The sequence below is a fragment of the Myotis lucifugus genome, unplaced genomic scaffold, assembly GCF_000147115.1.
Source record: "Myotis lucifugus unplaced genomic scaffold, Myoluc2.0 scaffold_181, whole genome shotgun sequence".
Lineage (NCBI taxonomy): Eukaryota > Metazoa > Chordata > Mammalia > Chiroptera > Vespertilionidae > Myotis > Myotis lucifugus.
Window position 1 is genome coordinate 753,539 of NW_005871229.1, and position 11,905 is coordinate 765,443.

General features: G+C 60.1%; 2 protein-coding genes across 7 annotated transcripts in view; one reads left to right on the forward strand and one right to left on the reverse strand.

The window, feature by feature from the left end:
* Positions 1–11,905, forward strand: part of PXN (paxillin) — a 45,572-nt gene that overhangs the window by 21,112 nt on the left and 12,555 nt on the right. Inside the window, exon 1 of one of the 6 annotated variants that reach the window (XM_023760425.1) lies at positions 8,330–8,347. The exons of 1 other annotated variant lie outside the window; for it this stretch is intronic. The gene's annotated coding sequence lies outside the window, so the exon portion shown is untranslated. Of the gene's footprint in view, positions 1–8,329; positions 8,348–9,299; positions 9,319–10,205; positions 10,229–11,570; positions 11,589–11,905 lie in introns of those variants that run through there. 4 more of the 6 variants (XM_023760421.1, XM_023760422.1, XM_023760426.1 and 1 more) reach the window with 4 other exon arrangements.
* LOC106698448 lies at positions 1,675–7,549 on the reverse strand. Its single transcript, XM_023760413.1, has 4 exons — positions 7,394–7,549; positions 4,620–4,933; positions 2,855–2,923; positions 1,675–2,591 (listed from the first exon to the last, which is right to left on the reverse strand). The coding sequence occupies exons 1-4, from the start codon at positions 7,547–7,549 to the stop codon at positions 1,973–1,975; spliced, it is 1,158 nt and encodes a 385-aa protein (XP_023616181.1). The 3' UTR covers positions 1,675–1,972.

Sequence of the window (11,905 nt, forward strand, 5' to 3'; positions counted from 1 at the left end):
GTGCCCTTCCTCCCACTGGCTTGTGTACGGAGCTCCCCACGCCCCGAGCACAGGGGCCTCTGGATCTTCCGCTTGGCCAGTCCTGGGAGGTTGGGATGGCTTTGAAGCCGGGAGAGAGATCAGTGGTCGCCCTGGTTCACTAACAAACGGAGCTGGGGGCAGAGTGGCGGAGGTGGGCTGCCACCTGCCACCTTTCAGAGCACTTTCTCTGCAGTAGCTCGGGTTTGTGCTGGGTGCTCTTTTACACCTGCTCGGGGCGGGGGGCAGTCAGGGATGGCACCTGGTGAGGCGGGCACTAATGACATGTGTGCTTGGCACATGCCAGGCTGCCTCATGCCCGTTACCTTCCTGTTCCTCCAGATGGCGTGAGTGAGGCCTGGGAATCGCACTGTCCCTGTGGTGTCCGGGCTGTTGTTACATGTTCTGTGGGTGAGGGAACTGGGCTCAAAGAGGCGCAGTGTTAGCAAGTTCAACTACCAAGTCCACGCCGCGTTACGTTGCAAACTCATGGACCTGCGGAGGCCAGGCAGCTGCTGTGAATGGAGGAGGTGGGCCAGGAAGGAAAGGGACCTAGATTTCATGCTTCAGCCAGTGGTTGCCCTGCAGGGATGCAGGTCAGTATCACTAGCTCTCCTGGGAAACCCCTGGATTTCTGAAGTCTAACCCAAACATGGCCGTGGGGTTTAGTCTGCAGGGCAAGGCTGGTGACCGCTGCCTGGCGACCTCTTTCACATTCGCTCTTGCTTCCCTCACCCGCCCCTGGTTCTGCTGCCTGTGGAATTCCCTCGGGGAGAACCAGAGTTCATTGCTGAAAGAGGTCTCGGAGGATTTATCTGGGCTAACCCATAGCCATTTACCATTCCTGTTTCACCAAAAAGACAGGGAGGGTGGGTGAAGGCAGACGGGAGGGTGAAACGGGCACTGGCATCGCTGCTTCCGGTTCTGAGCCCTCTGGGCTCTGCCACCAGGTCCCCGGGGCACCTCTGGAGGCCGCGGGCACCTCCTGCTCTGTCACTCCACACTGAGCTGCCCTGGCTCTGAGGGTTCCCTCCGAGGACTGGACGCTGGGGAGAGTGCCGGGACAGCGTGGTGGCTGCGTTTTGAAATGTGTCCCCAGCAGCCGCGGTTCACAGGGAGATCTGCCTCCTCTTATCCCAGCTCCTCCCTCGCCTAGGTGTGGGGTAAGACAGTGGAGGCCGAGGCACCCCCTTTGCTTGCAGGCCACCCCTCTCAAGGGACGGTGCCCCCAGAAGAAGATATTGGAGTTGGGGCACAGCAGGGAGGGGTGGACAGGGACAGAGACTTCCACTTTTACAAAGGAGAAAAGTGGTGTCAGAGAGGGCAGGAGCCGGTGGCCCCGGCTGACTTCTTTGGTGACCACTTCCTGTCTGGTGTAGAGATAGGCAGGGGGAGAGGCAGCAGCTCCAACAGGCAGTTTTGTTCAGATCAGAGGTTGCCGAGGTAACCACAGGCTCCCTGATTTCCGTGTAGCTGTTTGGGGACAGAAACACAGGATTTCTGGTCCTGTCTGTTGCCGGGCACAGAGCAGGCACTGAGTGCAGAGGGATGGGGTCCATGCTCCTGACCTTTTTTATTTTTATTGATTTCAGAGAGGAAGGGAGAGGGAGGGAGAGAAACATCAACAATGAGAGAGCATCATTGATTGCTGCCTCCTGCACGCCCCCTAATGGGGGAATTGAGCCACAACCTGGGCATGTGCCCTTGGCCAGAATCGAACCTGGGACCCTTTAGTCCGCAGGCTGATGCTCCATCCACTGAGCCAAACCGGCTCGAGCCATGCTCCTGACTTTTGCTGGCCTGCGCCTGCCCCCGTGGCCCTCCTCGGCCCCTCAGAGCGAGAAGGCATTCCATGCAGGCGCTGCAGAACCCAGGGGCCAGGGGAAGTCACCCGGACCCCCTCTGAGCATTGCTTCTGTTAGAAGGGAGTCCCCACTGTTCAAAACCTACCGTCCTAACCGATTTGGGGGTATTCTGTGTGTGTGCACTGGGGACTCCCTGTGACATTTTTGGCGTCAGGCCGGGACCTGCTCTTGCCATCTGCCCTGGCTCTGCTCGGGTGAATTCCGAGCTCCAGTGTCTCCTCCAGGAAAATCCAAATCAGGACTGAGGTGGGCCCCTCCCCCGCCCCTCCGTCTCCTGGTGTAACCACCCGGCCGTGGTGGAGGGAGGCCAGCCGCGCCTGGAGCCTGGGGACCCTCTGCCGCGGGAGCCCCAGGGCACAGGGTGCTGGCGAGGTTCTCCCGTGAGGCTGGCCACCTGCTTGGCTCTGCCTCAGCTCTGGGCTTGGTGGGCTTCTTGTAGGGAGACTACAGGGTCTTTTGTTCTGTGCCCACCGTGTCCTCCTGCACTGCGATGCCCTCCATGTGAGCCCTGCTGGCGAGACCGACTGGCAGCCCGGGTCTCTCTGGATCCTTTTTGTTTCAGGAAAGTCCGTCTTTCCTCCTTTTTTTCTTTTGTGGTTTCCTCGTGTGATTCTGGTTAGCCAAGGCCATGAGGACTGCGGCCTCCATCTGCTCCCTCCCTGCCAGCAAGAGGCCGGTTTCCCATGGGGAGAGTTGGCAAGGTCTGGGCTTCGAGAGAAATTTGTGTCATCAGGACAGTGGCTATAGGCACCCTCCTTTGTAGATCAGTGATACCATCCCACCAGGGCCTCGGTCAGTCAGCCTGCGGCCTGGGGACGAGCCTGCAGCGTGGGTGGCGTGGGGAATGAGGGGAGCTCGGGAGGGCCTGGGAGAAGGCTTGGGGCTCCCGTGCATATGACCAGCCCCTCTTGGACCACCCCTTTCTCAGGAGGTGCTGAGTCAGTCGTGGCCCCAGGAGAACTTCGTCTTACCCAGAGCTGAGCAGGTGGTTTCCAGAACTTGTGGGGCCGAGAAGCCCGGGGCTGGTGGTGTAGATGTGTCTAGGGAAGCGAAAGTGTCACTGAGGGTCAGCTGTGGGGGGAGAGGGCAGCTGGCTCTGGCTCTGGCCTCCCGCCTGCCTTTCCTTCTCAGAGCTCCTGACTGTCCAACTTGTGACCCACAGTGACATACCCTCCCGATGGCCTCGTGGCGGATAAGGCTCGTCTGCCGCCATCCCTCTTCCTGGCACACCTGGGCCTGTTCACTCGCGCTCCTTCTCTCACACGAGGAAGCACAGGGGAGCCCTTGTGGCTGGGCCGGTGGGCCTGGCTACTCTTGAACTTGCTTCAGTCCATTTTCTAAAATGAAAAGCAAACGAGTTGCAGCTGCCAATACTTTATGACTTTGGCCAAGGACGGGCGGTGATGCCTCACGGCCGACTGCTCCTCAGGCTCGAGGCTCTGTCCCGCCCGCAGGTGGCTGCTTGGTGCTTTCAGAGGAGCCCTGACCACCTGTCGCCTCTGCCCGTTTCTGAGGGCCAAGGAGCCACTGGTCTCTCCATGCCCAGGCCCCTGCCCCGTCCACATAAGAAAGCTGCCTGGCAGTAAGAGGGGGTGAAGGTCAGTGTCTGGGGCAGCCCCACCTTGCATCATGCTGCTCAGATGAGGCCGCTGGCCATAGGGCACAGGAAGGAAGCACTCCTGCAAATCGACCTGTACATCAGCGAGTTAGCCCAGAACAGGGAGCTCCGGTGCCACCAGCAGGGGCTCCGAGCGGTCAGGACCTTGCCTCAGGCCGAGGGTGAAGAAGAGAGGAGGGAGATGAGACCAAGGGCTCCGGGCAGTGGTGGGAAGGCACCCAGTGGCCAGGCTTTTTGGATTGCTCTAGGGACTCCGGGGATGGGTGCTTTGAAAGCTGGAGAGTGGTGGCAGGCAGAATGAGGATGGCTGACAGCCTCCCTGTGGGGTGTCATGGAAGGAGCGGATGGGCTCAGCCAGGCAGAGCGGTCCTGTGCGGACTCCGCCTGCCTGCAGAGCGCACTCATCGGGCATCCGTGAGCCTCGTTCTTCTCTGTAAAATGGGGGTGCCACCAGGGTCCTGTCCTGTAGATGCTCGGAAGGATGACTTCCCTCCTCTCCCCGTCCCTGGTCTGAGCTCTCTGTGCTGCAGCCCTGGCTCTGGCTCCCTTTGTAGCGCTGCTGGGCCGAGCCTCCGTGGCAGGAGCAGAGGCTGCTTCCTCCTGGGCTTGCTCCACGGGCGGCGGCAGCCGCAGAGGCTGAGAGCCTTCCTGGAGCTTGGGCAGCTCCTCCTATTGTTCTCATTCCAGGTTCAAAGCCACAGGGCTCTCAGGCAGTGGTGACAGGCATGAGCGCTGTGGTGAGGGCTGGGGCGCTGTGGTGAGGGCAGGAGCGCTGTGGTGAGGGCTGGGGCACTGGGGTGAGGGGTGAGGGTGTGGGGTAAGGGCAGGAGTGCTGGGGTGAGGGGGGGGGGGACACTGGAGCTGACATTCTCTCTCCTGCCTCTGTCCTTGCTGGAGTTGGAGGCCTCTGGACTCAGTGATGTTCTCTGAGAAGGACTTGGCATGAACCCGAGGCAGGAGGGGCGAGGCCAGGGGTGTGCTCAGCAAGGAGGCCCGAGTTAGTGACAGGCCTGTCACAGCTCCCAAGAGTTTTGGCCTCTGTCCCTGGCTCCACTTCCTCCTGCTCCTGTCCTTACAGGAGAGGAACGTCAGCGCCATCAGCGCCGGGAATTATTTACCCAGAGGCTCCCGTGTCACAGTGGGAGGGCACAGGCGTCTCCCAGCCTTCACGGTGGCTTGCGAACACTTTTTCATCGATTGCTCGTTGTGTGCTCTGTGAGGTGTCTGAGTAACGCGGTCTCCAAGGTGTTAGTGCTGGGGATCCAGCGAGGGGCCGGGTCCCTGTCCACAGAGGGCCTGCAGCCCAGAGGGAGAGGCGAGAGTGATGTGTGGATCCACGCAAAACAGATGGGCTTCCAAGACGTTCAAACTGCTGGTGTCTGCTTACAGGATCCGAGTGTGGGTTCTGATGCAGGTCCAAGCGGTCGCCTGTCTGTTACGAAAAGAAAGGGAGGAAAGTAATGGGGAGAAGCCCGATGGAGGAAGAACTGATGCGACTTGGTGACCAGTGAAATGTGGCGGCTGTTAGGTTCTATAGGCGAACCGGGAGAGGCAGGCAAGACAGAGCCAAGGCAGGGACGGGCTGCCTGAGACCGGGAAGCACCTTGGGCTGTGCTCATCGGTCAGAGCCTGACTGAGAGGGGTAACGAGTGCTGTGAAGTCGATAAACATGGTGCAAGGCTTCAGCTCATTCCTGGAACAGACACACTTCTGAACTCTCTTTTCCAGTCTCTGCAGGGAGGATGACTCCCTTCGGAGCCCCTCCGACCTCTGCTGGTGATGAGCGGGGTGAGAGGCCAAGGAGCCCCTGTTGCTCGGCAGCAGACGGACTTGCCCAGAGGGGCCCAGGTCGCAGGACTGGGCTGGACGGGTTTGCCAGAGCTGAATGTCCAGCACTTGAGCCTTCTGGGTTCTAGGCTGTCATCTGAGCCTTCTGGGTTCTAGGCTGTCATCTGAGCCTTCTGGGTTCTAGGCTGTCATCTGAGCCTTCTGGGTTCTAGGCTGTCATCTGAGCCTTCTGGGTTCTAGGCTGTCATCTGAGCCTTCTGGGTTCTAGGCTGTCATCTGAGCCTTCTGGGTTCTAGGCTGTCATCTTTTTGTATGTAAAGCCGCACTTTACCCTTTGAAGGAACTGTGGGACGGGCCTGGAGATGCGCCCTAGACTTGACCTTAAAGTCTGGAGTCTCTGGGTGACCTGAAGAGGTAGATGAAATCTGACCAATGAAATGTGTTCATGGTTGTTCTGGGACCTCTGGGGGAGTGTGGGGCCCGCTGGTCTTGGACCAGAGATGAGTTATTTACAACAGAAAAGAGACTGTGCTCCTGCCAGCCTGGACCTGCTCCCATGCTGTGGGGTGGGGGGGCTCCTCCACCTGCTGCTGCTGACCCTCCTGGGACCCCCTCAGATTGGGAAGCTGATCAGTGGGGGCCCTGGGTGGGTGCCTGGCGCGCAGGGTGACCTCTGGCGTTGCCTTTCTGCCTTTATTCTCTGAGCCTCTGGTTACTTGTGCTCTGTGACCTTGGGCATGAGCCAGGCACCCAATAAAGAAACCCAGCTTGCTGGCACACCCACCTCGCGGCAGCCCTGCCGGGAAGGGCTCCTCAGCAATGGCAGCACCTCCCGTGGCCACCCCACCTCTCCTGGCAGCAGATTGGAAGACACCTTCCCCTGTTTCCGGTGTGTCACCCCAGCCCACACTTCCTCCGGGCGGTGAGAGTAGAATGGCAGTTCCTGGTGAGTGAGGCATGAGTCAGCCACGGAGAGTGGTGGCTGAGTCTTCATACCCTCCAGGCCTGGTTATTAAATATTAGATGACACGACAGTATTGATCGGTTCTTACTCAGCCCCGGGGAGAGCAGTTTCTGTCTGGGGCAGCGATGTCTTGGATATAGACAAACTCAGAAGAGCTCAAAGGTGCTGTCTCCAGGGGTTGGCAAAAGTAGGTTTATAGTTGTGAGTATAGGAAACACAGAGTTTATTCTTGATTAATTATTGTATTACAGCTGTAAACCTACTGTTGCCCACCCCTGTAAATGTCACCCGGAATTATATGATCTCCTCCCCAGAACTTGCTACCAGCCGTGGGGACACACGGGTTCTGCCCATTTTACAGATGAAGAGGACCCAGAGGGTGGTGCGACCTGTTGACAGGCACCCAGCAGGCGGGACCTCCTGGCTGTGGCTCGCACTGGCTGTTTGCCAGCTCATTGCTCCTTCCCGTCTTCTCCTCACGGTCCCTGTCAGCCCGCCATTCACTCCAGCTGCTGGGGATGTGGCATGGAGCAAGACAAGGCCCCTGCTCTCTAGAGCTGAATTCTTGGCGGGGAGACAGATTGGCAGGGCAGGCCCCTCCAGCAGATTGAGTTCCTAGTCAGTGTCCAGGCCCTGGGTCCGGGCTGGGTGGGGGAGAGCAGATCTGGCCTAATTGTGGATTGGCCCTACCGGTCACAGATCCGTCTTTCCCTCCCAGGACAGTTATCGGGATAAATATACCAGCTCCCCATTCCTGGGGAGTTACTCACTGAGCAAAAGTACCCCACCGCTGCGGATTGGGTTACCTCTGCTCTCACCGCTGTGTGCTCAGGGTGGGGGAGGGGAGACCTGCCCTTTTGTTCTGCTCTCCTTCCTAATCTGGAAGAGTTTCAGGAAGGGGCTGAGAGGAGGCCATCCGCAGGCGCTGGGCCTGCTGTTTACATAGCTCCTTCCCTCGGAAGGCCCAGCCTGCTCACTGTGCTGTCCCTGAGCTCAGGAGGTGTTCAGCAGGGGGACCCTAACCTCCTGGGGCCCACAAGGTAGGCCATAAGGCTGGGCCTCTCCAGGACCTGTGGGGAAGGGACGTGCTGAGCTGATGCCGCCTCTGAGTCCGGTCTCGTATTAAAAAGCAGGACGTACAGCTGGCCCTGGCCGCTGGGAGGGCCCTTGTGCGCTGGCAGCCCCTCTGCCTGTGCGGCAGCTCTCAGGGCGCTGTTGCTGCTCCTTCCCTCCGCTGTCAGCTCCTAGGAACTGCCCACCCCCCCGGGTGCTGAGCGCTGACTTAAACTGGCCCATGACCGAGTGTTGGTGTGTCTTGTCCTGTGGGCCTCTCCTAGCCTGTGAGGTGGTGTCTTCCTGATGGCCCCTGTCTCTTCTAGTTCTGCCTGGGGCTGCCGAGCGGAGAAGTGTGGAGGGGCCCAGCACTGGGGCAGGTGTGGCAGTGTGGGCTCTGGTACCCGATGGCGCCCCACATTCACCTGTTCCATCCTGGAGGCCTGTTGGGAGGCTTCTCCAGGGTGACTTTGGTTTCCCCAGAATGGTGCCCCTAACTACTGACCCAGGATCCGCGCAGCAGCCTTTGCCCCTCCAGGGTTAACCACCTCTCTGGCAGGGAGCTCCGGGCTGCTTTGCAGCTCCCAAGTCCTGAGTGTGTGCTCTGTTCCAGGACGGTGCTAAGCAAGCACTGTATCTCCATTTTCTCTTGTAATCCTTATTCCTCTGAGTTAAGGGGTGGAATTCCCATCTGACAGACAAGAAAACCAAGGCCCAAGAACAGCTAAGCAGCCTGGCTGGGCAGCTCAGCCACTAAGCGGTCGGTGTGACTCAGAAACCCCCTCCCCGGTGCAAGCTCCAACAGCTAGTGGCTTAGAGCCTGGGAGGAGGGAACGGCTGAGTCCTCCCCGCCCCACCACTCCCCGCGTTTATCTCACCCTCTTGGTGTCTGTTCAGCTCTAGGCCTCGATAGTCTTATCGCTACTGAGGAGTGGCTGGGGCCCGGGTCGGAGGAAGAAGCTCTTGAGAAAGAGCCCGGACTGGTTTTATGCACTAGTTGGGGTTAAAGGTGGAAACTTGCTGGGTGCCATGTGTCAGTAGGTCAGCCTGAGTCTCCAGAGCCAGTCTGGGGGCGCCCCTACCTTGGGAGGATGAGGGGTTCTGGGGCTCCCTCCTCTGCTCTGCACCCCTAGGCTGGTTAGCCCCGGAATGCGGGCAGACCAGCCCGTGGGTCCCCTCCCTCCAGGGGCAGCAGCCCCAGGCGCTTGAGTCTTACTTAACCCCCTCGGGGCTGCAGATCCGGCCGCTCCCAGCAGGTCCTCAGCGGCCCTCGGGTCAGATCAGATGACGCTCCGTGGCTCGTGGCTGGGGCTGGGGTGCGGCCTGGTTCAGAGCTCCCTGCACCCAGCCGCCTGCCCAGGTGGCCTCTTGGCGAAGCCGCGGCGGCTCTGCGCATGGCTTGGGCCCGGGCACGGCCTCGGGATGGGTCCGGCACCTGCGCGTGGTCCGTCTGCGGAGGGCGTGGCACCCGGGAGTGGTCACTCTGGGGTCGCACCTGCAAATGGCACGGCCGAGGCTGGGCACCCTGTTCCTCCACCTCAGCCCGGCTTCCCGGCATTGAAATCTACCTTGTGCATCCGCGGCGGGGCTCCCGGGCCTTCCCGGCCCGAATCCCTGATCGCGCGAGGTTACCCGTGGTTACTCCCGGCAGCGGGGAGCCGGTGGGCCGGTAGCGCCCTCTGGCGGGGAGTGGGAAGGTCTGCACCCTTCGTCGCCAGAGCCTAGCCGAGTGGCCTTCGCTGGGCTGGAGAGTTGGCACTCCGCGCCCTCCCCTCGGGGCCCTGGTTTGGAGAGAACCTCTCCCTCCACACACGCGTTGGAGCTCAGCTGGGCTCGAGAGGCGAGAAGCGCTCAGGATCTAGGGTGGTTCCCCCGAAAGGGGCTGGGAAGCCCATGCCCCGGGGCTGCCTTGTTGGGAGGGTCTCAGGCCTGGGGAGAGCGGAGGAAGTCGGAGGCCTGCCTGATCCTGCACGAGCGCGCCCTGACTGCTTCCGTTCCTGCTTCTTTGCCCGGTCAGCCCCATTTTCTCTGGCACCTTCTTTGGGGTGTGAGTAGGAGGGATCTCTGAGCCCCCCCCAGGGTGCGTAGAGGTGGGTGCCAGGCGGTAGATGTAGCTGCAAACTGGGGACCCTTCCCTCTGGGCACTGCCTGCAGGTGAACGCCTCCGTGCAGTCCTCGCGGGCCACTCTGTTTACTCCAGCAGGGAGGAGTCAGGGAACTTACAAGGGAACTTTGGCCTCTAACCACTGTGCCCATAGGAACCCACCGCCGGGGCCAGCGTGTCCTCCAGGGCTGCTCAGAGTCCTGGCTCTTCCCTGAGGTGTTTGTGGAGGTTTGGGGGGCGGCGACACCAAGCCCCGTCTAGTCCCTGAACAGAGACGGAGGGAGGAGAGGGGGAAGTGCACCACAGACGCTGTGACTGCGTGTCCTCGCCGGGGTTCCCTCATCAGGCGTTTGGAAAACGATGTCTGTTCTTTCTCCCTGACATCCAGTGTTTCACTTGGAATGTTACTTTACTGCTTTAGCTTCCTTTCATGTCCTGCCCAGATTCTGCCCATGGAAGACTTAGGAGAGGCCAGTGCTTAGCATCACACCCTGAGCGCCTTCGAGGAAGATCTTTTTCTGAATTTCACAAAGCCACTAAGATCTGATGTTTGCAGCTACCCATGTGTACGATGGCATCTATCTATCCCGTGTACACCCCCAGCTGGCTGAGGACACTGGGGCTCAGGGAGGCTAAGTGGTTTTGCTGTGTGGCCATGGACAATGGAGAGGGCAGCTGGGGCTTGAACTCAGCTCTGGCTCGACTCCAGAGCCTAAGATCTTGTGTCTCTGTACTCGGGGACTGCGCCTTCCGGCCAACTGATGTATCTGTTGAAAGAGCCCATTGACATCGTAAACCAGAATCCAGTCCATAAACCAGTAAGCCAGACTTAGAGTCAGATCATGAGTGCCAAGGAGGGGTGTTTGATGCAGAGGGCAGTGGTTTGACAGGGAAGGTTAACCATCTGTCTTCTATTGAGTGTTTGGGGCCCAAGAAACCCAAGTTCATATCCCAGCTGGCCCCTTCAGCTGGCTTTGGCTGTGTGAGGTTGTGCCTCTGCCTCAGCCTCAGTTTACCACCTGAACTAGTGTCATTGTGCGGAGGTGACGCAGCTGAAGCTCCTGGCACGTGGTGGGTGTTCAAGCACAGCAGCTGCTCCTGTTACCCTCGGGGTTGCACTTGTTGCCTGCTCCGGGGAGCCCTCTGGGCTTTCTCCATGATGAAGGAGAAACCCCACCCTTGCTGGATTGGGCCCAGAGGAAGTGGGGACTCTGCATGAAGCCGGCGCAGCAGGTGGGGCTGCGGAGCGGCCACTGGGATTGGCCTGGACGCGGTTCCTTTTCTGCTGTTACCTAGACACACACTGACTTGTTCTAGTTCCGGTTTGCTAGAGACAGGAAGCCAGATCCTTCCAAAGGACCTGGAGTGGGAGGAGTGCAGGAGCTGACCTTCCTCGGACGTCAGGGGACCTGTCCTGGGCTGCGGGGCCTGGGATTCCCTCTGAACCACTGGGTAGGAGCCAGGGTAGGTGTGGCTGGCCTTGGGGGAAGGAGACCCGGCAGGCAGCGGGAGGAGGTGTGGGCCCACAGAGCCGGCCCAGCCGGAGGGCCTTGCTTCCCTCGCTCTTTCTCTGAGCCGGGGTGGGGTTGAGGACGGGGCCACAAGGAGGGATCCGCCTGGCAGCCCTGAGAGCTGGGCCCGTCCTGCAGGAAGCGGTACCGTTTAAACATGGCATCAGCTAGTGGTCACAGCGCCTCTCGCAGGCCAGGTTTTGGGGCTTCTGAGGAGTCAGACCGCCTGTCACTTACTGGCTTGGTGATCGGGGACGAGCCCCACCACCTCCCGAAGCTGGTTTCCCGTCTGCAAAGGAAGCATCAGAATCCCACTTCGTGGGGTGATAGGAGGGTTAACTGAGACCAGGAGTGCAGTCCCACACTGCGCCTGCCACTAGGAAATGCCAGTAGTGCAGCCACTGCTTTCTCAGGAGTTTGTCCCAAGGGCCGGGGACTGTGTCCCGAGCAGGCCGGTCGCCGGAGAGGTGAGAGTGAGCGAGTCCCCGAGCGGCAGGAATGAGGGTGTGGCGTGTGGGGCCGGGCTCTCTGGGTTGTGGGGCTGGTGACGGTCCAGGAGGGGAGGGACGAGGGGGGAGATCAGCAGTTCCTACTGCCCTCTGTTGTCGGCCTGGTGCCGAGTAATGGAAGCTTGCACTCGAGGGCCCATTCGGCTCCCTTGCTGCTGGTAAAAGCAGAATAGTGGGGCCCTGGAGCCTGTGGGGCCAGGCTGCTTGCCAGGCTTCTGCAGAAACAGCCTACGGAGTAGGCCTGCCATCCCCTCCGCTCCAACCCCCCCGGTGCCCGCCCCCCCCCCCCCTCTCGCCAGGCTTGGCAGATTTAAGTATATAAAGGCTTATTTATAAGAAAAATTTGGATGTGGGGGGGAATGGATCAATGGTGTGCAGCGGAGGTTTATCCCTTCGAGAGCATGTTCTGGGTTTCGGTGGCAGAAGATTGAAGCAGAGGAAACAAGGACGTATGACAGGCGTGTCGAGTAGGGGA

Excerpts from the sequence above, each read along its gene's own strand:
- LOC106698448 (XM_023760413.1), bottom strand. The coding sequence starts at position 7,549 with ATGGGCCAGTTTAAGTCAGCGCTCAGCACCCGGGGGGGTGGGCAGTTC. Across the intron at positions 4,934-7,393 it reads CCCAGCGGCCAGGGCCAGCT|ACAGGCGACCGCTTGGACCT; the intron begins GTACGTCCTGCT and ends TTTTCGTAACAG. Across the intron at positions 2,924-4,619 it reads TGTGACACGGGAGCCTCTGG|ACACATCTACACCACCAGCC; the intron begins GTAAATAATTCC and ends TCGCTTCCCTAG.